At 34.0% G+C, this 22,395-nt stretch overlaps 1 protein-coding gene across 1 annotated transcript; it reads right to left on the bottom strand.

Annotated features, from left to right (window-relative positions):
• Positions 1–9,548: 9,548 nt before the first annotated feature.
• LOC136206725 (uncharacterized) lies at positions 9,549–11,290 on the bottom strand. The gene is made up of 2 exons (XM_065997871.1): positions 10,986–11,290; positions 9,549–9,822 (listed from the first exon to the last, which is right to left on the bottom strand). Exons 1-2 carry the CDS (start codon positions 11,182–11,184, stop codon positions 9,692–9,694), a joined length of 330 nt encoding a protein of 109 aa, XP_065853943.1. The 5' UTR covers positions 11,185–11,290; the 3' UTR covers positions 9,549–9,691.
• Positions 11,291–22,395: the final 11,105 nt, after the last annotated feature.

The following is a 22,395-nucleotide window of genomic DNA, read 5'->3' as shown; positions in this document are numbered from 1 at the left end:
TTCAACATATAAAACAAACAAGTATAAGATGTCATTCTTTGAGATCATTGGAATGACGCCTTCAAACAAAAACTTCTTGATCGCCTATGCAATCATGAAGGATGAAACTGAGGGAAGTTATATGTGGGTGTTACAAAAATTGAAGCTTTTGCTCTAACCTGATGTGCATCCGACAGCCATTGCTACAGACTGAGAGTTGGGACTGATGAGACCGGTTCGTGAGGTATTTCCTCATATTCATCATTTATTGTGCACATGGCATATTAATAAAGATGTGGAGGATAGAGTAGGCAAGTTGTGTGGATTGAAGGTTTTTGATGAAATTTTTAAGAATTCCAAATGGAAAAGAATAATTGAAGCCCCGACAATAGCTGAATATGAGGAGGTAGTGGTAGCTATGAAAAATACTACTGCCAACTGGCCTCGTGTGATAGAGTACGTGGAGACCACATGGCTAGTGCATAAAGAGAAGTTCTGTCGAGCATGGACGAACAAGGTGTTGCACTTATGAAACACCACAACCTGTCGAGTGGAGAGTTCACATGCACAGTTGAAACAGTGGTTGAATTCATCTACTGGTGCACTCGATACAGTGTGGGCGAAGGTGCACAAGGACATTGAGGCTCAGATCGATGCGATCAAGTAAGACATTTATTCTGTTATTTAATTTAATCTTTTAAATTGTAATACATTAGTTTTGTAATCCTTTACTGTATATAATCAGATACTCACTCGAGGACTCGAGAAGAAGATCTGTGGTGGCTCACTGTAAAGAACCTTTCCAGTACCTCGACTTACACGTTTCACATTATTGTTTGCGTGTACTGAATGATGAGCTCAAGCATATGCGCGGATTGAGTATGGATGTGGTAAGTGAATGCGGATGCGTGTTGCCCATGAGTCATGGCATTCCGTGTGCATGTGAGCTTAAAACGTATATTGACAGGGACACATCGGTCCGTGCGGACCACATCCATCCTTTTTGGAGATCTCTTGCATTTGAAGGTTTGTGTGACATACCAGTTACTGCTCCCGTATATGCTGACGGGTCTGAGGATCACCGGGTTTTTCACTCTCTTGTGGAAAAGGTTGAAAAATTAGATCCTTCAATGGTGCGTAGCATATCGATGATGATTCATAATCAGATAAACCCGGATCAAAGTGGCTTCAAAGAACCTGCGGTCAAAAACACTATTAGGGGTAGACCAAAGGGGAATTCATCAACGAAACGGAATCTGAGTGCATGAGAGTACAGTCAGGCACCACGAGGTCGTGCACGGTCCTCTCCTTCAAGGAGTAGTCGTAGTCAAGGCCGATCCTCATCCTCATCTGTGCATAACAACGAGATGTCGGGTATATTTTATTTTAGTAATATATACGTTGAAGTTAAAGTAAATATATTATCGCTCACGGATTTCATATATTAATATTTTCAGTCGGATTTGATGCGGATATCGCCGGTTACCACCATTTACATCGGGTTCAAGGGCTCATTGTACCATTTATTACTGGATACCATGATGTTGTAGCAGATGGTAACTGTGGATTTCATGTTTTAGCCGATGCCATCACAAATAACCAGGAGGAGTGGAAGCTGATTAGAGTGCTTATAGAGAATGGGATGTGGGCACACCGTGATCTGAATGCGCCAGTATTCTGGAACAGATTCGATGCTGCCCTCACGCGTATTAGATGGGCAGGAGCGGGGTGTGGTGAGTCCCACTGGATGGTGAGTCCGGATGACTTATATGCTGCTGCATCTGTATTGAATGCAGTAATATTCCTTTTTACTACATCACAGTTAGGATGTTGCACTATACTGCCGATGCGTTCGGACGATGGAAGACCACCAGAGCGAGAGATTGTGATTTGTTATTTGGGGAGTTATCATCACTACATACGTCTTTATTTAAGACCTGGATTTCCAGTGCATCCCATTGCCACCCAATGGCATACATTTCGTGAACCGAGTCTTCGTCACTTGGACAATATATACGCTGAAAGGAGAGCGGCTTGGAGTAGATTATATTAGTTTTATGTGTTGTAATTAATAATATTTATTCATGAACTTATATTATTGTTACTGATTTTAGTTAAAAATGTATGGTATTTATAGGTTTTAAGTACAAATGTGTAGTTCGAGCTGGTAACAAGTATTTACGGGTTTAACAGACTATTTTTTTTGCCTTTTCATCACACGGACGTGTGGCTATCACGTCTCACCGCGTGATCGGGCATGATAGCCACACGCCTTACCGTGTGATCGGGCGTGTGGCAATCACGCCCGACCACACGGTGAGGTGTGATAGCCACACGCCCGCGTGATAGAAAGGTAAAAAAAATAGCTTTTCACCCCCAAAACCCATGAAAGGGCATTTTCGTCCTTTCACGGGGCTGGGGGTGGGAATTTGAGGCTATGTTTAACAACACCGGGTAAATTTCATTAATGGTGTACAACCTTTGTTCCATTTCACACTTTGGTGTACAACCTTCAATTTGTCTCACTAATATGTACGAACTTATAGGTGACCTCCCACTTTGGTATATAGAAGGTAAATGTGACAAGTCAACGCGCCATGTCAGCACTTTGACTGGTCAAAAAGTCAAAAATTGACCACCTAATGTAAAATTACTTCTATACCCTCATCTTCCTCTTTCTGCTTTCCATTTCTCTCTCTAACTCCTCTCTCTCACTACCTTATTTCTCTCTCTAACTTCTCTCCCAACATTATTTCTCTCTAATCTCGTTTTCAGCCATCTACAAATGCAAGTGTAAATAAAGCTTTAATAAGTTTTGAATAATTAGCCGGAGTTGCTAATCCTGAGAATACAAAATCATTTACTGTTATGCACCATATCCGTGGAAGAAAGTAAGTAAATAAATAAATATGAAATAATACCAAACCATAAAAATGGCATATGCTCTCTAATAACATTACCTCTTATCGTTCTCTTCATAATTAATTATCTTCAGCAGCTGGTCCCTCTCTTACCAATCCAACCTCACCTTCATGTCTCTGCAATCCACCCTTGACCCCTCCTACTGCAAATCCTTCCTCCCTAACCAAACTTCAAATGGCTATCTCCACCAGACTTTTCGTTCATCCCTCTCTCAATTAATTCCGCAAAATCTTAGACTTGGTTAAGAATTTTTGATCCGCTGATCCTCGTTAACTATACTCGCAATCGAAGCTCTCGAGGATTGCAAATTCCTGCCTGAATTTAACTTCGATTTTAATCAAGTTCCTTTCAAGTTTTTAATACAACTAGTAAAACCGTTTTTTCTATTTACGCTGATAATTTTCAAACATTACTCAGTGCTATTTTAATGAATCAACAAACCTGCTTAGTGGGTCTTCAATCCACCATATCTATTGAAGACAGGTAAGTAAATAAATATGAAATAATATCAAACCATACATCTAATATTTAATAGATAATTCTACCATAAATGAATTTTATAGAAATCATTGTCTCTAAAGTAATAATATTCATATTAATTTGGAAACAAACTGCTGAGAACGAGGTTAGAGAGAAATAAAGTAGTGAGAAAGAGGAGCTAGAGAGAGGAAGGGGAAGGAGGAAGGAGAGGGTATAGAAGTAATTTCTTATTAGGTGGTCAATTTTTGACTTTTTTGACCAGTCAAAATGCTGACATGGCGTGTTGAATTCACGTTGACCGGTTATTTTTACCTGCTATACACCAAAGTGGGAGGTCACTTATAAGTTCGTACATATTAGTGAGACAAATTGAAGGTTGTACACCAAAATGTGAAATGAGACAAAGGTTGTACACATGAAATTTATCCTAACAACACCCTATGAAAATTGAGATTTTATCAAAATAAGTCTCTTTTGTCCTTATGTACTTTTTGGTGATCCGCAGGAGTTTTTAGGAATGTCAAGGGATTAAAATGGAATCATGTTCAACTTAAAATTGTGGTTATTATATAGATATATATAATAAAATTGCAGCTGTTCTATTTTTTAAACTTCCATCTTCATCTATTCCAATCTTCATCCATTTTCTCCATAATTTAGGTTCTTTAAACAAGATCATGTTCTAGTATCTATTTTAACAATGGCCCACGTCCAATTGATTGAGTTTGGATAAGAAAAAAAATGACTTTAGGCCCTGCATGACCCATGATCGTTGAAGCTCCACCTAAATCTAGGGCACACTGTGTTTTATAAAAATAATATAGGTCGGATTCCATCTATTAATATTATTTATTAAATTTAAATATATAAATAAGTTTATTTGGATTGGGTTTGAGATTCAATTTTTATTCCGAATTTAGTCGGATCCAAGTCCATTTATACTAACAGGTGACTAAATTGGGTCTGGGTTAAACACTGTTTTTTCTTTTGCAAAATCCAACCGACGAAATGTGGATTGTAAATGTTTTTGTACAGATTTGGATTTACGAGAAGTATACAATATATTGTTGCTTGATATTTTTTATACATTTTATGGTTTTCTTTACTTTTTGTAGTCGTTTTCATCCCTTCGTGGATCTTGTATTGACTTTAACCTTTATTTATATGAAGTTTTATTATTTGTATTTTGCTTGTTGTACTTCTTTTTTCATCTAATGAAAATACAAGCATTTTTCTATAAGTATCCCATAAAAAAACATAGATAAAGATAAATAATAAAACATTTGCATTTGATTTTAATATATTTCACTGGTAAAAACACCACTAACCTTATAAGGACACCAATACACCATGAAAATAGCTGAATATATATTAAAGTATAGATCATGCTCAATATAGTGCTTTGGAACCACTCAAGATTAATGGATATACATTCATTTATGTGAAGATTCATAGTAATATATAATTACAATATCACAAGATAATATCTAGTAACATTTCATCATTTCTCAAAATATATAGTCATTCCAGACAAATTTATTTTGAATATCCTCAAAACAAAATTTCATTTAAGCCATATATTATGGATGCTTCCAATTCCAACAATGTCAGCAGAACACAATCGCTGACTTTAATGTCAAAGTAAAGGAACTTAATTGTGTATGAATTATAACCCCACAAGGACTTGTCAGGATTTTGATTTTTTTTTTTTTTGGTTAACAATTTATTTATTTATTAGAATATACTCACTTCTTAGTTGAATTAAATTATATATTCCGGCCAGAGAAAGCTTTAATTGGAAAATGATTCAACTAAAGGATGTTTAACGAATCTCAAACCGAAAAATCCAATAAACTAATATTTATTTTATATATTCTGCTTTGCTAAAAATTTCAGTTTGTGGAATACTAAACTAATGGATATAATATCCCATATTTAACATGTGCAACGAGTTGTTAGCAAGTGGGAATGCCACCATAGTCATGGACATAGCATACTCTGCAAAATATTATTTTATGCCTTCATACTCCAGTCCAGTCCAATATAAATACAACTAAGATATGTATTAATTTCACAGCAAAACCATAATGGATTTCATTTTTCACTTTCTACTCATAATCTGCTGCATCTTGTTTCCCCACCTTAATCCTTGTTTTGGTATTCATGTTTCTGTCAATTCTAAATGCATAGACACAGAGAGAGAAGCACTTATTGCCTTCAAACAAGGCCTTTCTGATCCTTCTGGCAGGCTTTCCTCTTGGAAAGGTGAAGATTGTTGCAATTGGGATGGTATCAAATGCAGTAACCAAACTGGTCATGTAACCATCCTTAACCTCAGAAATAATTACCCTTTAATCAATGGAGGAGTTGGTGATCAATCATCATATCAGATGTCTTGTTTGGGGGGTAAGATTGCCCCTTCTTTAACTCAGTTACACTATCTGATTTCTATTGATTTGAGTTTGAATGATTTTAATGGTACTAATGTTCCTGAATTCTTTGGTGGATTCAATAAATTGGAGTATCTCAATCTCTCTTTCTCATCATTTTCTGGAGAAATCCCATCTAATTTAGGGAACTTGTCAAGCCTGCTCTATCTTGACCTCTATGCAGATTCATTTAGCAATTCAGGGTCTTGGGATTTGATATCCAATGATCTTAAATGGCTCTCAGGTCTTTCTTCTTTGAAATATCTTAATTTGGGGTTTGTTAAACTCAATGGTGTAGGAAAAGATTGGCTGCAATCCATTAATATGCTTCCTTCTCTTGTTGAGTTAAACTTGCATTATTGTCAGCTTCAAGGTCTTCCAGTTTCACTTACTTTCATCAACTTTACCTCACTTTCTGTTCTTGATTTATCTGATAATTCTTTCAATTCTGTTATCCCTCAATGGTTGTTCAGTCTTACTAGCCTTACAAGACTTCGTCTTGTTTGGAACTTCTTCAATGGTCCCATTCCTGTTGAATTTACAAAGCTTAAAGCTTTAGAATATCTTGACTTGTCTAATAATTTGGATCTTGGAGGTCATCTTCCTGGCTTTTTTGGTAGTCTTAGCAAGCTCAAGTTTTTAGATCTTTCTGCTAATTCTTTAACCGGTGAAGTTGATGAGTTTTTCAATGGTTTTTCTGATAATCCACACAATAGCTTAGTGTCATTACGTTTAAGCTCCAGTTCACTATCAGGGGAATTGCCTGAATCATTAGGTGTGCTCAGTAATCTGCAACATCTTATCCTCTCCGGGAACTCTTTCTGGGGTTCAATTCCAGGGTCTATAGGGAAATTGTCATTCTTAAAGGAATTAGACCTCTCTTATAACAAGATGAATGGGACAATTCCAGAGAGTTTTGGCAAACTTTCAAACCTAATAGATGTCAACTTAATGTCAAATTCTTGGAAAGGAATCTTGAAAGAAACTCACTTGATGAATCTGAAAAGTTTGCAAAATATCCGTATAACAACTGAACCAAACATGCCCTTAGTTTTCGATTTGTCAAGCAAATGGGTGCCTAGTTTCAGGCTAAAAATCATCAACTTACAAAACTGTCAAGTTGGTCCTTCCTTTCCTATGTGGCTTCAGGTCCAAAATGAACTCATCACAGTCACTCTGAAAAATGCTGGAATTTCTGATACCATCCCGGAGGAATGGTTTTCGGGACTTTCTTCCCAAATAACTTACTTAGTTCTGTCAAATAATCAGATCAAAGGAAAGTTGCCAAACCAAATGAAATCCCCAAATCTAAGGTTTATTGATCTGAGTTCTAATCATTTTGAGGGTGCTTTTCCACTTTGGTCTACTAGTGCAACCGAAGTATACCTTCAGGACAACTTCTTTTCAGGAAATATGCCTGAAAACATTGGCAAACTAATGCCAAGGTTGGAAAAATTGGATCTTTCTGCAAACAATCTTCAGGGTAAAATTCCATCATCATTTTGTGATATAAATGGTCTGCAAGTTATTTCTCTTCGAAACAATCACTTTTCTGGCGAATTCCCGAATTGTTGGGCTCATTCACTGATGCTTTGGGGTATTGATGTATCAAACAATAGCTTAACTGGTAAAATCCCAATATCATTCGGTTCATTACGTTCCCTTAGTGTTCTGTTGCTTGGTAACAATGGTTTTGATGGAGTGATTCCTTCTTCGTTGCAAAACTGTACTGGATTAACTAGCATCGATCTTCGACATAACAAGTTATCAGGAAACCTGCCTTCATGGATAGGAGAAAGTTTCTCATCCTTGTTCATGTTACAGATTTCTTCCAACTCAATCACTGGAGACATCCCAAGGCAATTATGTAATCTAAGAAATCTGCAAATCTTAGACCTTTCAGGCAACAAATTTTCGGGGTTTATACCGAATTGTGTTGCTAATCTAACCGGCTTTGTGAATGGGAAAAACACTGAGGTATTCCTGAGGCTATTAATGACAACAATGAGAGGAAGAGATCCTGAATATAACAACATTGTTGCAGCTACAAATGGGATTAACCTGTCAGGAAACAACCTAAGTGGAGGAATTCCTGACGAGTTAACAAAGCTTCAGGCATTACGGATCCTAAACTTGTCGAGAAATCAACTCAAGGGGAAGATTTCCGAGAGGATTGGAGATTTTCAGGAACTTGAGACACTTGATCTATCGTACAATCACCTGAATGGGATGATACCTAAAAGCTTGGCTTCTGTGAATTCCTTGAACCACTTGAATCTATCATATAATAACTTGGAAGGAAAAATTCCAGATGGGCTACAGAAATTCAGTGACCCTTCAATTTATGTTGGTAATCCATCACTCTGTGGACTTCCTCTTCCTAATAAATGCCCTGTTACTCGCAGATTCAGATCCTTGTAGTATTTATATGTCAATTTCATCTTGTGTTTAATAAGCAAAATTATGGAGAATTGTAAAACATGCACTTTGGATTTGAATTTGTAGTAATAATAATATATATAAATGAGTTCCTTGTGTATTATATTTTTGAGATTTTCTATATATAAAGGTATGTATATATTCCCAGATGGCTCATTTTAGAAAATTTATGTGTTTGTTGTAGCACTCTTTATTATACTCATAGATGACAATTTGTAGCCCAATATTTTGAAAATTAGCCAAAACAAAAAATGATATAAATTATTACAGATATATAACGGATAGATAAAACTTTGAATAAGAAAAAAAATGTCATTATATGCTAATCCATGAGATCTTTCCAACGACATATAATAGGATAAATAATGGATGAAAAATTGATGATCAAAGTAAGGTATTTGAAATGTTGTTGACCTCCCTTTTTTACGAAAGGAGCAAAGAGTTTATAAGCTAAAGCCTTTTTTTCAAAAATAATAACCAAATAGAAGGTTCCCAGGACATGGAAATACACCTGCACATGGTGGACAAAGCAAATAGAGTTCGAACAGTTAGACGAATAGAGTTGTTACAACCAGATAAATTTCCATTTCTGGCAAAAAGATTGAAAAATATTATGTTGTAATTGAGATCCACCACACACAACACCCGAAAATTATTAGTCGAGAAGGTATATCAGATTCCAAGCAAGTGCACACCCTTTAGAGATAGAGTCTAAACATTATGCACCTATCTAAATGTCTGATACAGTTAAATATTAAAGAGTTGATTTTATACTTACTAAGAATAATTAACATATTAAAAGAACATAGCTCAAGTGAAAAATTGTGAATTTGAACCCATCATTTACAAAAAAAAAAAAAAAGAAAAAAAAAAAAAAAAGATCAATTGACATAATTATAATTTTACTAGAAAAGACATAGGATAAAGATAGGTTTTTGTGGAATAGTTGTAATAGACAATGGTTGTAACTAAGGGAAGAGGGTATGAAATCAATTGAAACATTGCATTATTAAATGTAGTTGATCTTTCACAAAACAACCTACAATGAAAAATTGGAGACGAGATGACAAACTTTGAAGCTTTGGAATAGAAGCATTCAGCCAGAGACTGGAAATCCAAACATGTTGGAAACATTTGACCTGTTGCGTAACTATCTTTCTGGCACGATTCCTCAAAGTTTGTCTTCTTTAACATTTTGAAGTCATCTAGGCAATAAGAGCTGAACTGCAGAACTGCTCAATGCAGCAAACTAAAGGCCATTGATAATAATAAATACATACATTTTGCTAAGTAAGAAAGTGAGAATGCATTGGTGCCACATTCAGATAGATTTCCACAATCAGGACACAACTTGTACGATTAAACAAAATTGATCATCAAAATTCAACAAAGTCTTAGACATACAAATACATCAGAAGAATGAATTCTTGTTGATTACAGAGTTATATATGCCTTCTCTTGAACTTCCCCTTACCACCATTCTTCTTTCTTCCCAGCTTCAACTTCTTTTTTAGTTTCAATCCAACTGGCTTTAGCGCACTCTTGGTTTGATTTTCGCCACCCATTTCAACATCTGCCCAAAAGCAGCAAATCACAACACAGCCACAGTAAGATATCAATATCAGTTTAGGTTCCATCATAGTAAACACAGACAAATATTAACCATAAGACTCCCAATTTTTCAATAGTTAAAACTACATTCATAAGGAGAAGCAAAACCTAACACCATTTAATCACTATGAACCATCATACACTCTAATACAAGGAAAGTATTCTATAAAATCCGTAAAGAGTGTGGCTCAAAGATGGCATTAAAAAGACAAAATCTCCAAAATAGGGGTGAGACCCATCTTCAAGACCATACAAGATAGGTTGCAGGTCAAATCAGCCCTTTACAGGATTAGGCTTCATTTAAATGGAAGGGAATCTCTTGATGGATAAGATAAACCTTTCAAATTCCAAGGACAAGGCTTTCAATCCATATGAAATGTTTATCCACATTGCCATGAATGTTTGTAGCACAATATTATAGTTAAAAAGGATGCAGTTTGATGTTAAAATGGAGAGAAATTGATAAGAATATTTGGCAAAAACCATCTTATAAGATTTACGAATTGCAAATTAAGATTACAAGGCACTTTGTCTTCGACCAGACAAAGTAATTCCTGCGAAAATAGATATTAGCACCAAACACAGAACATTCTTTTGTGCAAGATTAAGACTTGATAGGAATGCAAATACACACAAATTTCCTGAATTTCCGGCCAAAATATCCTATCCATGAAAAGAATTTTCGTAACCGAAGTTTACTTATGAAGGATATAAAAGAATTTGGGCCTTCGGAAAATAATCTGAAATCCTATAGCATTGTTTGGAACAAATCCGTACAACAACTTTAATCAATTCTAATTCCCTCGATTTGCAATTCCTTCAAATTTCCATCGTTTTCTGATAAAATCATTGAGTTCTCTCGATTGATTTCTACCCAAACAAGAGATTTCATGGAAAAGAGAATTGAATTCCTACAAAATTCAACCAAATAAAAGTTTCCAAACAAGAGTTTAACTACTTGAATAAGAACTTCAATATCCCAGTTTTTATATTTAATCATTAATCAAGCATTCAAAAACTAAAGCAACCAAATAGAAATGGGAAAAATGCAGGGTGACCTAATTTTCAATAGATGTAAAAAATGGGTATAAGAATGCAGAAAAAGAACAGAGAGAGTAGCCATACCAATGTCGGTATTTGGAGTAGCGGTCATATCCATAGCAGAAGAAGAAGCAGGTTGTCTAACGGGAAGTTTGGGGGCAGCAAGAGCAGCTTCAAGAGCGGCGAGCTTGGCAACATCTTTTTGATCGTAGAGGGGCTGCACTATCTCTCTCCTTATGGCCCTTAGACGCTTTTCTTTCTTTGATCTCAATGATTTCGCCATTTTTGTCTGCTCGTTGTTGTTGTAGATTTCAAGTTTTGGGGTGTATTTGCTTTTGAGGCGCCAGAGGTTTTGTTCACCAGGAACACAAAATAGTCTCTAGGGTTTTGTAGGCACGTCTCAATTGATCGAGTGTCAAAATTTAGGACTGTTTGGCTGCTTCGATTTTTATATTCTGCTCTCGAATGGAGCATAACATCAACTTATTTTTTTTTTAGGGTAAATTTCAAATAAAACCAATGTGGTTTCACTAATTTTCAGATAAAGGACTGTGATTTACTTTTTGTCAAAACGAGTATTGAGGTTTCACACTTTTAATAAAACAAGAACCTTTTGGATTAATGCTATTAAAACCATCTTTAACGACCTGAAAATGAAAATTTTCAAGAATTAAAGTTGTTCAATGTCATATTTGCTATGAAACTACATTTTCGATTTTCGAAAATCATCTTTTTTTGGAACTTTCTCTCTCTAAACATTAACTTTCTCTCTCTTTACCAAAAATCATCTAAATAATCTCAAAATAAAAAAGTTCAAGAATTAAAGTTGCTTAGAATATTAGTAGTTCTTATAATATTTCATTTTTTGAGTTGTCAATGGTGATTTTAATAGTATCAATTGAAAAAATCTTTATTTTGTTAAAGTTGAAAACTTCAGTCCTTACTTTGAAAAAAATAAATGAATCACAATCATTTATCTAAAAATGAGTGAAACCACAGAATTTTTTATTTGAAATTTACCCTTTTTTTATTATTTTTTTTAGTTCTATTTCGTTATAGATAAAGATAATATTTCAAACTTATCTGTTTAAATTTAATTTTAACATACAAAATTATAAATTTTATTTCTAACATTTTCAAACAAAATCAATTTTACTCTTAACATATAAAAGTTAAACATATAAAATTCAAACGAACTAGTTTAACCGTTATTCGACTGTCACATCTAGGATTGCAAATGGGACATTATAAGATGGAGACTACTTCCTCCATCTCGTCCATGTCTAGATGGTAACCCTCATCTCCATCTTCGTTTTGAAATAGAAAAAATTTGTCTTCGTCGCTATCTCCATTAGGATCTCTATTTCTCACTACTTAAAATCTAAATAACAATTTTTTTTTATACAATTTAAGTTTTTGCTTCGTAATACAATTAGCTAAATATAACCTATAAGCATTAGTGTAAATAATACATCAATTTATCAAATATAAAAAATAAATAAGAATTGTCCAAATATAAAAATAAATATTGAAAAGTTGATATAAATATATTGTTATAAGAATTTCCATGGAGAATTCCCGTGGATATATGGTGGAGATGGATCCTCGTGGGTGGCGATAGAGGTCATCGTCCTCACCCCATCGCTGCATTAGGAGAATATTACTCCCTTATCTCCAACCTATGAGGAAAATAAATAGGGATTTTTCATTCCCGTTAGGACGAATCCGTATCAAGGATGGATACTCACGATGAAGCATGTAGATAGATATAAGAGTAAGAATTTATATAGTAAACCATTCGGTTAATCTGAAGATGATGAATATGTTAGTTATTGTGAACAACTTAGATGATGAATATGTTGGTTATTGTGAACAACTTTTTTGACATACAAAGTATTAAAGTAGTGTAATTTCAACGTATTAGTTTCAAAAATCATATGAAATTTGTTTAAGTTTTTGTGGAAGTTTTTTTAATTGTTCGAACCGGTCTGATATATGTTTTATTGGATTTCTTCCACTTTCACTAAATTTCAAACGATGAAAAAATGGTTGAAATGCCATTTGAACTCTTGAAACTCATCAAATTTGTTGAAACATTTCTCATAAGGTTTCATTGTTTTTTCAATCAGTCTGATACGAGTTTTAATTAGTTTTGTAGAATTTCATTAGATTTTAGAAGATGTAAAATTGGATAAATTTGCATTCTAAAAAATTGAAACATATGTTAAATTATTGTTTGTGATGTTTCTCTTTTATTTTAATCATTATGATGTGAATTTCAATTGATTTCTTCTAATTTTTTTGCCACTTTTATATCCTTTTAGTTAATTTTTAAAGTTGTGAAATGAGGTTGAATTGGTGTGATTTTACAGCGTAATGGCATTGATACTCATATTAACTTTTTTTTTTAACTTTTCTATTAGTTTGATATCAATTTTAATAGATTTTATTGAATTTCAAACAATTTTTTTATGGATTTTATAACATGTAAAATTAGATGAAATTGATGTGAAATTTCAATATTACATTTTTCAATTTCATTAATTTCAATTTTACAATTTTCAAATTCATTTGAAACTTCATCCACATTTACATGATTTTATTAAATTTTATAAGCATTTTGAAACTAGTTTAGATTGATTTCATCGTTTTAACTGATTTATAAATTGGAATAATCTTACTTTTATTGATTCCAAAACATTTGACATGATTTTTTTTAATGTACGGTTCCTTAGAATTATAATTGTGATAATATTGTAGTTAATGAATTTGTATTCTTCTATTAAAGTACCGTTATTTACAACTCTCGCTAGTTTTTTTGTATGAAATTGTGTTGGATATATTTATTCAAAATCGAAACGGGTTGGAAAAGGTAAATTATTATTGGGATATAGAGATTAGAATTGGAATGAATGATCGTTGTTGCATTACTGTTTGTACATAAGATGAATGGATCGTTATTTACGTCTCGCCCATCATCATGAGTATTATGGTTTGGAATTGTCGTGGGCTGGGTAACCCACGTGTGGTTTGGGTTCTCTGGGATCTTGTCCGGGTCAACAAACCAAGTATAATTTTTTTTTCTACTTTAAAGATTGGTTTTGGAATTCATTCTTGTGAATTTTAGTGTTGTGAGTTGCTGTTTGTGGGCTATGGTTGTGTGGAATATGTGCCTAAATAGAAACAACTCTATTTGGAATAATTCAATAAATTCTGCAGATGTTTGTTTTCGTCTAGCGTGCATTGGGTTGAAGGAGTGGTAGATGCTCAATCAAAGGGGATGAATGTTTTATGCCCAGGTTGTTCCAGGTGGGGCAGGGTCTGCTCGGGGTGCGTTTCGCTGGTTACGAACTCCTCCAGATCGCTTTAAACTGAATGTGGATACCTCTATTATCTCGGGGACAGGTCTGCTCGGGTTGCGTTTCGCTGGTTTTGGGAAAGTCATCATCATGACTACCTTCCCTCTAATCACCCAGGTAGTGTAACCACTAATGGCCATCGTCATCACTCTAAAAATCCCCTAGCTCATCAAGCTATACCGGTGCACGGGACTGCAACCACAAGTTTTGTGGAGCTTTTTCCAAACTTGTGCAGGGTGATTTATTGCCTCGTGTAGGGGAAGCTATGAGTATTCGGGAAGCTCTAAGTTGGCTCAACAGAAATGGTATGTACGGATGTCTTGTTGAAACTGATGTATAGATGATGGTTTTAGATCTTAATTAACCTGCCTTCAGGTCTTATTACGACCTTGTTCTTGATGATTGTAATAGGTTGATTCATTCGTTTAATGATGCTAGTATCATTTTTGCTAGTCATTCTTCGAATAGTGTTGTCCATGAACTTGCAATGGCATCTTATTCTCTCTTTTTTTGAAATAAAAGTAACTATTATTAAGAATCAATGTTTAACAAATCGACAAGAAAAGAAGATGGATAATCCCACTCTCTACGAACAGACTCGGAACAGACAGCCTTAGCAAGAGCATGAGCTACTATGTTCGTTGAACGTTTTACAAAAGAGATAGAGCAAGCAACTAAATCTCTTAAAAACACTTTACATTCCGCAATTACCTCCGAGCTATAGGAAAAAACAGACTCAAAAGACAAAAGAGCCTGGACAACCACCAAGCAGTCCGACTGAACACAAACCGAATGTAAATTTCTCTCTGTTAGCCAACTTAAAGCCTCTCAGATAGCCATAATCTCAGACCTGAGAGCATCAAATAGGCCTTCAAATGCCCCGTTAACAGCAGTTATACAAACTCCATGACAGTTGTTAAGCCCAAAATATACCTGAAATATCATACATAAATACGTTAAATTTACATTAAAATCATGTTAATTATATTCATTTGGAATACTTTTACGTCTTTATTTACTTCTTTGATGCAAAGTACTTAATTATTTGGTTAAATCCAAATAGGAGCGAAAACGAAGCCAAAACGGAGCTAAAATGGAGGAAAAACCTAAAAAACGTACCAAGAATGCATATCAGTCAGAAGAACGCTCAAGAAGGACGAAAAGCAGTCGAGAGACAGGGAGAATTCTCTCTGTCGCGACTGAGATTTTCATAATCTCAGTCGCGACTTACGGAAGCCAGCTCGGGAGGAAAATGAAGTTTTCACTCGTCCCTATACCCCCTGTCGCGACTGAGATTTTCAGAATCTCAGTCGCGACAGCGAACCCTTCTGCACACAAAACACATGTTTAAATCGGAAAAACGCGTCTGTTCGTTCGGATAAAAGCAACCCTTCACCAGCGGACACGACCCATCATTTATAACCCTTCAACTACTATAAATAAGTGATCCATTTCAAGAAATCAAGGTTGGAAAAGTTAGAGAAATTAGAGAAGAAAGTTGTTATGTTGAGTTTCTGACTCAAAAATGAGTCAGAGAGTTAGATTTCATTTCTGTGTAAACAATCGTGCTGTACACGAATTGTTATTAGATTAGTTATAAAAACAGTATTAGTTTAGTTTTCATTCTGGTAGTGGACGAGATCAGTCTCTATTCCGAAGATCCAGCGAGAAGGAGTGACGGCTGAAGCACATGAGGTTTGACGAACCTACGGAGTTTGAGAGAAAGATTGACGACCCGGATCTCAAAGTTTTCGTTACAATGCTATCCAAGTTTCTACTTCTCTGTTAACTTGTGAAAATTCACATTTCATTAATGATATACTTATTTATTCAATACATTCTTACTGTTGTTATTTTGATATTGTTCTGACAAAATGATTTTCAAAATGATAAATTGGTGTTTTTATTAAAACGTTCTATTCCATCTTATTCATATAAGAACTTTGTTGAACACTTGACAGATTTAGTTTTTATGGATGACATGATCGCTGATCGCGGCTTATCAGACATAAAATACTAGTTTGATTAAGGTAGGAGTCACCTCAACATCAGGGGGATTTCTATGGTTCGAAGCCATTTAATTGAATAAATCGCTATATTGTTACATGTCCATAATCTTACAAAGTTAAAGTTGTTTTCTTTGCTTTATGAAAATAAGTTCTATTTTATTCCAATTGCGGAAATATCTGTCTTGTAATCAAAACCACAAAGACGGAACTGTTCTCTAAACTCAATATAATCCTTCTATCTAATCCTAATTTACCAAAACCAATTCAATCAATTAAACGATATTCTTTTGTTAAACCTGAACACGTGACTAAACCGAATTAAATAAAGTTTTAGTTAAAAAGCGTTCCCTGTGGGTTCGATATCTTTTATTACTACAAGCGTATATCGTGCACTTGCGGAAATCGCTCAACAAGTTTTTGGCGCCGTTGCCGGGGAACGCCAAATTTTTAACAAAATTTTATGTTTTTCGTGTTTTATTTCGAACCTTGGTTAACAATATATTTATTTATCTTTATAGTATTTTATTTATTGAGGATGGTCACTAGGACTAAATCCTCATTGTTATTTAACGTTTGCAATTAGATGTTTGCAGATAAAAAAAAATCCAAGTTTCTCAAAAGATAAACTGGAGATTTGATCATCAATATAAATTCACAGAAGGAGTCTACAGAAAAGAAATTTGGCTAGCAGATACACCAAGAAGGAAAAGAAAATTTTATGAAACAGGATGTCAGACGTGACAGATGATTTTTCCAGAAAATTTACCTATTCCCAAACACATTTACCTCTTTTCTATACACTAACCCTTCACCAAAACATCATTTCTCTTTGTACAAAAATTATTCAATTCCTACATTACACCCACATAATTTCTTCTTTTATCATATCATTTCCTTAAACACCTACATTTATCTCTCCAAGAAATAGCCGATCAACTTTTCTCAGACAGATATATTAGGAAGTAGGAATGGGGAATACAGTCCTTGAAATTATCTTATCCCCCAGGAAGGAATTGTTGATCTTTACAATAGTTTTGAAAGTTTCAGTTAATGTGCGTAGTTTTTGTTCGTGGGCAGAACCAGAAGTTTGGACATTCAACCGCAATCAGTAGATCCTTAAATTGAGAAAACGCTAAAAAAAAGCGCTTAAAAAATGCTAAAAAAAAGAAGAAAAAAAAATATATAATTTCAAAGTTTGGGATAGAGTTCTACTTTCTTTTATTCCTGCTTGAAATTATTCCCAGGTAAGTAAACAGAACCATTATTTAGAACCGGTCTAGATAATTGACTCTGTCCATAATTCTGATTCTCCTTGAGAATTCTTAAGGATTATCTCATTTTTAGTTTTTAATATTTCATATTCTAATTTTTACATTTTATTTTAGTTTAATTTTTATATTCATCTTTAGTTTAGCAATAATGTTTAGATTAGAAATAAAAATTTTGTGATCATTGAAAGATATTGAAAATATGTTATGTATCTTAAATATTTGTACTTAAGGAGGAAAATGTTTTTAGATTTCAAGAAATCTCAATTGAATTAAAATCACACATAATTTAAGTTTCTGATTGTATAGAGATTTTTAAACAAATCTCTACAGTGATTTTATTTGAAGTTTTATAAATTTCTGAATTTACTGAGAATTTTTAATTCTCAAACTGAGATTTTACAATTCTCTACGCATAATTTTCAATAAGATATCTTTTGTTCTATGAACATTAATTTATTTCGTTTTCATATTTTTAATTTTTAGTTTTTCTTATCTTTCGTTCATAATTTTTATTTTTATTTTTATTTCTTTTTAATTTAATTTATTTTTATTTTAAATTTTAGGTTAATTTATTTTTATTTGTTTTTATTTTTGAATTTGTGTACAAATAAGGTTTGTAAAATTAAATTTTAATCTAGTTATGTTTTGAAAATGATTTCATTTAAGTGTTAGAATTATTGAGAAATTAAATATGCAGAAATCTCAGTTGAGATTCCGAAAATCTCGGTTGAGATTTTCTGTCTTTTCCAATTTGAAATAACTGTAAGGGATTACAGACATCTGATTTTTAAAATTTATGTCAGTTGATTTGAAGAGGTATCACTTTTTGCATCTTTTCTTTTTAACAGACACAACCTTTCACTTAAATGTCTTATATTCCTGTAGGATCAGACTTATTCCATTTCATTTCATCTTCCTGAATTTCTTTCTCAAATTCTCAATCCTACAGACATCATTTTCTTCTCTCTCACAGACATGACTATGTCTTTGAAAAATATTCGAAAACACACTTCTGCTCATAGCAAGCGTGTTGACATTTCTTCACGCTATGGAGCATGGTTTCCAATCTACAATCATGATGAGGGGAAAGGTTATTTATAGTTTAGATATGCATAGTTTTGTGGAATGCTGTATATGAGTTCCTGAACGAAGAACTCGGGATAAGCGATGACATGAATCGCTATCTGACAAATTTGGGATGGACCAAGTTTGCATCAGTAAAGTTTCCTATTATTGGAAACTGGGTATTAGAGTTTCTATCTACCGTTCGGTTCATCAATAAGAGGCGTGTTCGTCTCAGTTTTCGTTGTGAAGGGAAGATGTTCACTTTTAGATATCCTGAACTTCATAATTGGTTTGGTTTTCCACCACGGTACACCACTCCACATCATCCTGGCAGAGATATGACTTATACTGATATCTGGAGAATGTTGACTGGATTTTGGAGATTCACTCCAAGTCTTGCCTACAACAAATCAATAAATTCTAACTCCATGTTGTTTTTGCACAAATTTCTCTGTCATAGTCTATTTGGTCGAGTCAGAAGCAGTGTCGTCCAGGATACCGATTTATATGTGCTAGGTGATATTTTCCAAGGTACAACAGTTAATTCCTCAAAGATTTTGATGGAGGGATTAGTTGCCGCTTCCCGTTCGAAGAATCGTAAAATAGGGTTTGGGAATATCATATGTGGAATCATTTTGGGTACCAAAGGATCAGTTTCTATTCCTTGGACTAATAAAGAGCCTTTTCCCATACTTGATTACGAGTTCTCGGAAAGTGAGGGAATCGTAAAATGAGTTTTTCGTGTCGGTCCACAGTTTCTTTCTCTCAAAGAGAAGTTTTTGTTCAAGAACAATTAGAAAGGGCCAGAATAAAACATATTCTAATTCATAGGGATACTGTTTAAATTTATAATGTTTGATTGTAATTCTGTACATATGTTTGATGTTCATGTATATAGATTTATTTCTGTTTTTGTGTACATATGTTTGATAAGTAATTAATAGGTGATTATGATTAATAAAAGTGCATTAATTATTTCATTAATTTCTTTTAATTAAGGAACAACCATTGGTTTTCCTTTAATTTAATGTTTCAGTTTTGTTTATCTCAGTTTCAGGAATTAAAATTTGCATTAATGTCACTTAATTACAAGAGGAATTGAATTAGTCATGTTCAAATTGTCAAAAATATCCAATTTTTACCCAGAAATTCCAGAATCTCAGTTGAGATTCTGAAATCTCAGTTGAGACAGCAAAGGAGCAACTTTTCGGAAAATTTCGCCCCCTTTGCAAGCTTGCTGTCGCGACTGAGATTTTGAAAATCTCAGTCGCGACTTGCAGCTGCTGTGACGGGCTTTGGATGGTTTTTTGCATTTAATCCTATTTCTACTCTATTTTATATACATATTCCCTATCCTAATCAATACCTATTACTTACACCTATTTAAATCACCTCTTTTTACACCAATCAATCATCTTTTCTCTTCCCAATAACAAAGATTCACTCATCTTCCCCATAAATCTTTACCCTATTCATCTTATTCTTCCCTAATTCACCACCATTATCTTTTACTCTCCCTTTCATCTCTTTCATATTTTCTTCATCCCATTCACCAAAATTCACAAACAAAATGCCTAGACAAAAGACCGTTGCTAACAAAGCTAAAGCCACCGAGATCAATAAATTACGGGTTCAATATGGAGCACCGTTCGATATTATGACGGAAGCCGAAGGACGCAAATATCACCGATTTTCTAATAGCCAAATAGAGTTCGTCGACATGCTTTTCCTTGACACCGACACGGTAAACACATTTTCTTTTACCGAGCGTTTTGATGAATTTCTTTCCGTTCTTGGTTGGAAACGATTTTCTAGTATGCGTTTCCTAGTCTTAAATCGCGTATTATTGAGTTTTTGGTTACTCTAACCTATGACAAGAAGAAAGGAGTTATCTCTTTTCGGAATGACGGAGTTCGTTATGATGTTGGGTATGCGGCCATGAACCGTTGGTTTGGTTTTCCTACTCGGAATTTTTATTCAAAGCCAAAGCCTTTTGATTCACACGCGGTTTGGAATTCTTTAACCGGTTTAGATGTTTTTAGTCCAAAGAATACTTCTAGTAAGCTACTTAAGGACGATTGTATCTTCTTCTTTCACAAGTTTTTATCATTTTCCTTATTTGGTCGGGTTGAAAGTTCAAAAGTGCAAGTTCGTGATTTGGTTGTGTTAGATGCTATTTTTAAGGGTTTGACCATTGATAGTATTGAGATGATATTTACTAATTTAGTTCGAGCTTCCAAGTCCCGTAATAAGCAAGTGCCTATGGGTCATTTAATTACCGGTATTGTTTTGGGTGCTCGGGGTGAATTAACGGATTATCAAAATATGCCTCATATTAGTTTACCTTTCTTGGATCTCACGGCACTTCAAAGGGCCAATTTATTGAAGAAAATGGGACCACCCGCCTTTATATCTTATGCGGATCGCACAAGACGTGTTTTTGCTACCATGAGTAGTGAAGCCTCGGGTTCTCAAGGTTTCGGTGCCCAAGATGATGAGGAGGAGGATGAAGAGGAATTTGATGAAGAGGAAGAGGAGGAGGAGAATGTTGATGTTAATGCCAACGAGCAAGCGAATGTGGAACCAAATGAAGAAGAACAAGTTAGATGGCAACGTGTTTTGACACAAATGAACGAGCATAACCGTCACATGAATTCACGGTTAGATGAAGTCGTTGCCAACAATGCCGAAATGAGTTCAATGATCACTACGTTGAGTCGTGAGCACAAATCTACTCGTCGCCGGTTGCTATCTTTCTTTCGACGCCAAGGAGTTGAGACTACGCCTTCTCCACCGAGTTCACCTTGATAGGTTTTATCCTTTCTTTCTTTAACTCATTTTCGTTATTTTTTATTATGTCTTGTTAAATTTGGTACAATATTTTTTAATTATGTTTGGTACAATTTTCTTTATGATTATGTTTTGAATGTTTTCGTACTATATTTTCATTTCTAATTTGTATGGTTTATTTCGTACTATTTTTCGTGTTTTATCAATTTTTGCACCAATGAGGACATGGTCCAAATTAAGTGTGGGAGGAGATATTTCATATTCGTTTTAATTTTAAGTACGAATGAATGCAACGAATGAGAATGAATACTATTTATTTAAGTATAAATGCATGTTGTTATTCAAGTTTAAGTAAAGTATATAATGCAACATTTTCAAAAACAGAAATGCAACATTTTTATATAAAGTGCAACATTTTTCAAAAGTAATAGCTATTTTTCATAAACATATATTTTTGTTAAAGTATATATATTTCATATGTTTTTAAACAAGTCAACTTTAAAAATAATGTTAAGCATATTTTAAGGTTATCATTATTGTTAGAAATAATATTTCTATACGGGCTATATTTTTACAAATCTCCGATACGATTTTATCAAAAACGTCTCGAGTAAATGTATATAAGTAAATTTTCTTTAGTTTCAAATCTCTATTTTATATCATGAATTCATGATAAATATAAATCTTATTTTCAATTTTCAATTAGGTTTATAGGCATAAATCAAACTAACAACTTTAGCTTTTTAGCTCGATATTATTTTTCGTCTTACATTAAAAACCAATTGAAGTTTTTAAGGAAACTTTAGCCATAATACATGTTGAATTTCAAGTCAATATAGGATGAATGTGCTATTTTTCTTTCCCAATTTTATTTTCATGTTAATTTAATCAAGTAGTCGTATTCTTAACTTTTGGCCACGATTGAGACTACCCTTATCACAATCGAGGTATGAAAGGGAAGAACATAAAGTACCGTTTACTTTTGGCCACGATTGCGACC

The sequence above is a fragment of the Euphorbia lathyris genome, chromosome 1, assembly GCF_963576675.1.
Source record: "Euphorbia lathyris chromosome 1, ddEupLath1.1, whole genome shotgun sequence".
Classification (NCBI taxonomy): Eukaryota; Viridiplantae; Streptophyta; class Magnoliopsida; order Malpighiales; family Euphorbiaceae; genus Euphorbia; species Euphorbia lathyris.
This window is presented reverse-complemented; position numbering and strand designations above follow the sequence as displayed.

Bases quoted from the DNA above. Each gene is read 5' to 3' on its own strand.
- LOC136206725 (XM_065997871.1), bottom strand. From the start codon at position 11,184: ATGGCGAAATCATTGAGATCAAAGAAAGAAAAGCGTCTAAGGGCCATA. The intron at 9,823-10,985 runs GTATGGCTACTC...GCTTTTGGGCAG, and splicing joins TACTCCAAATACCGACATTG to ATGTTGAAATGGGTGGCGAA.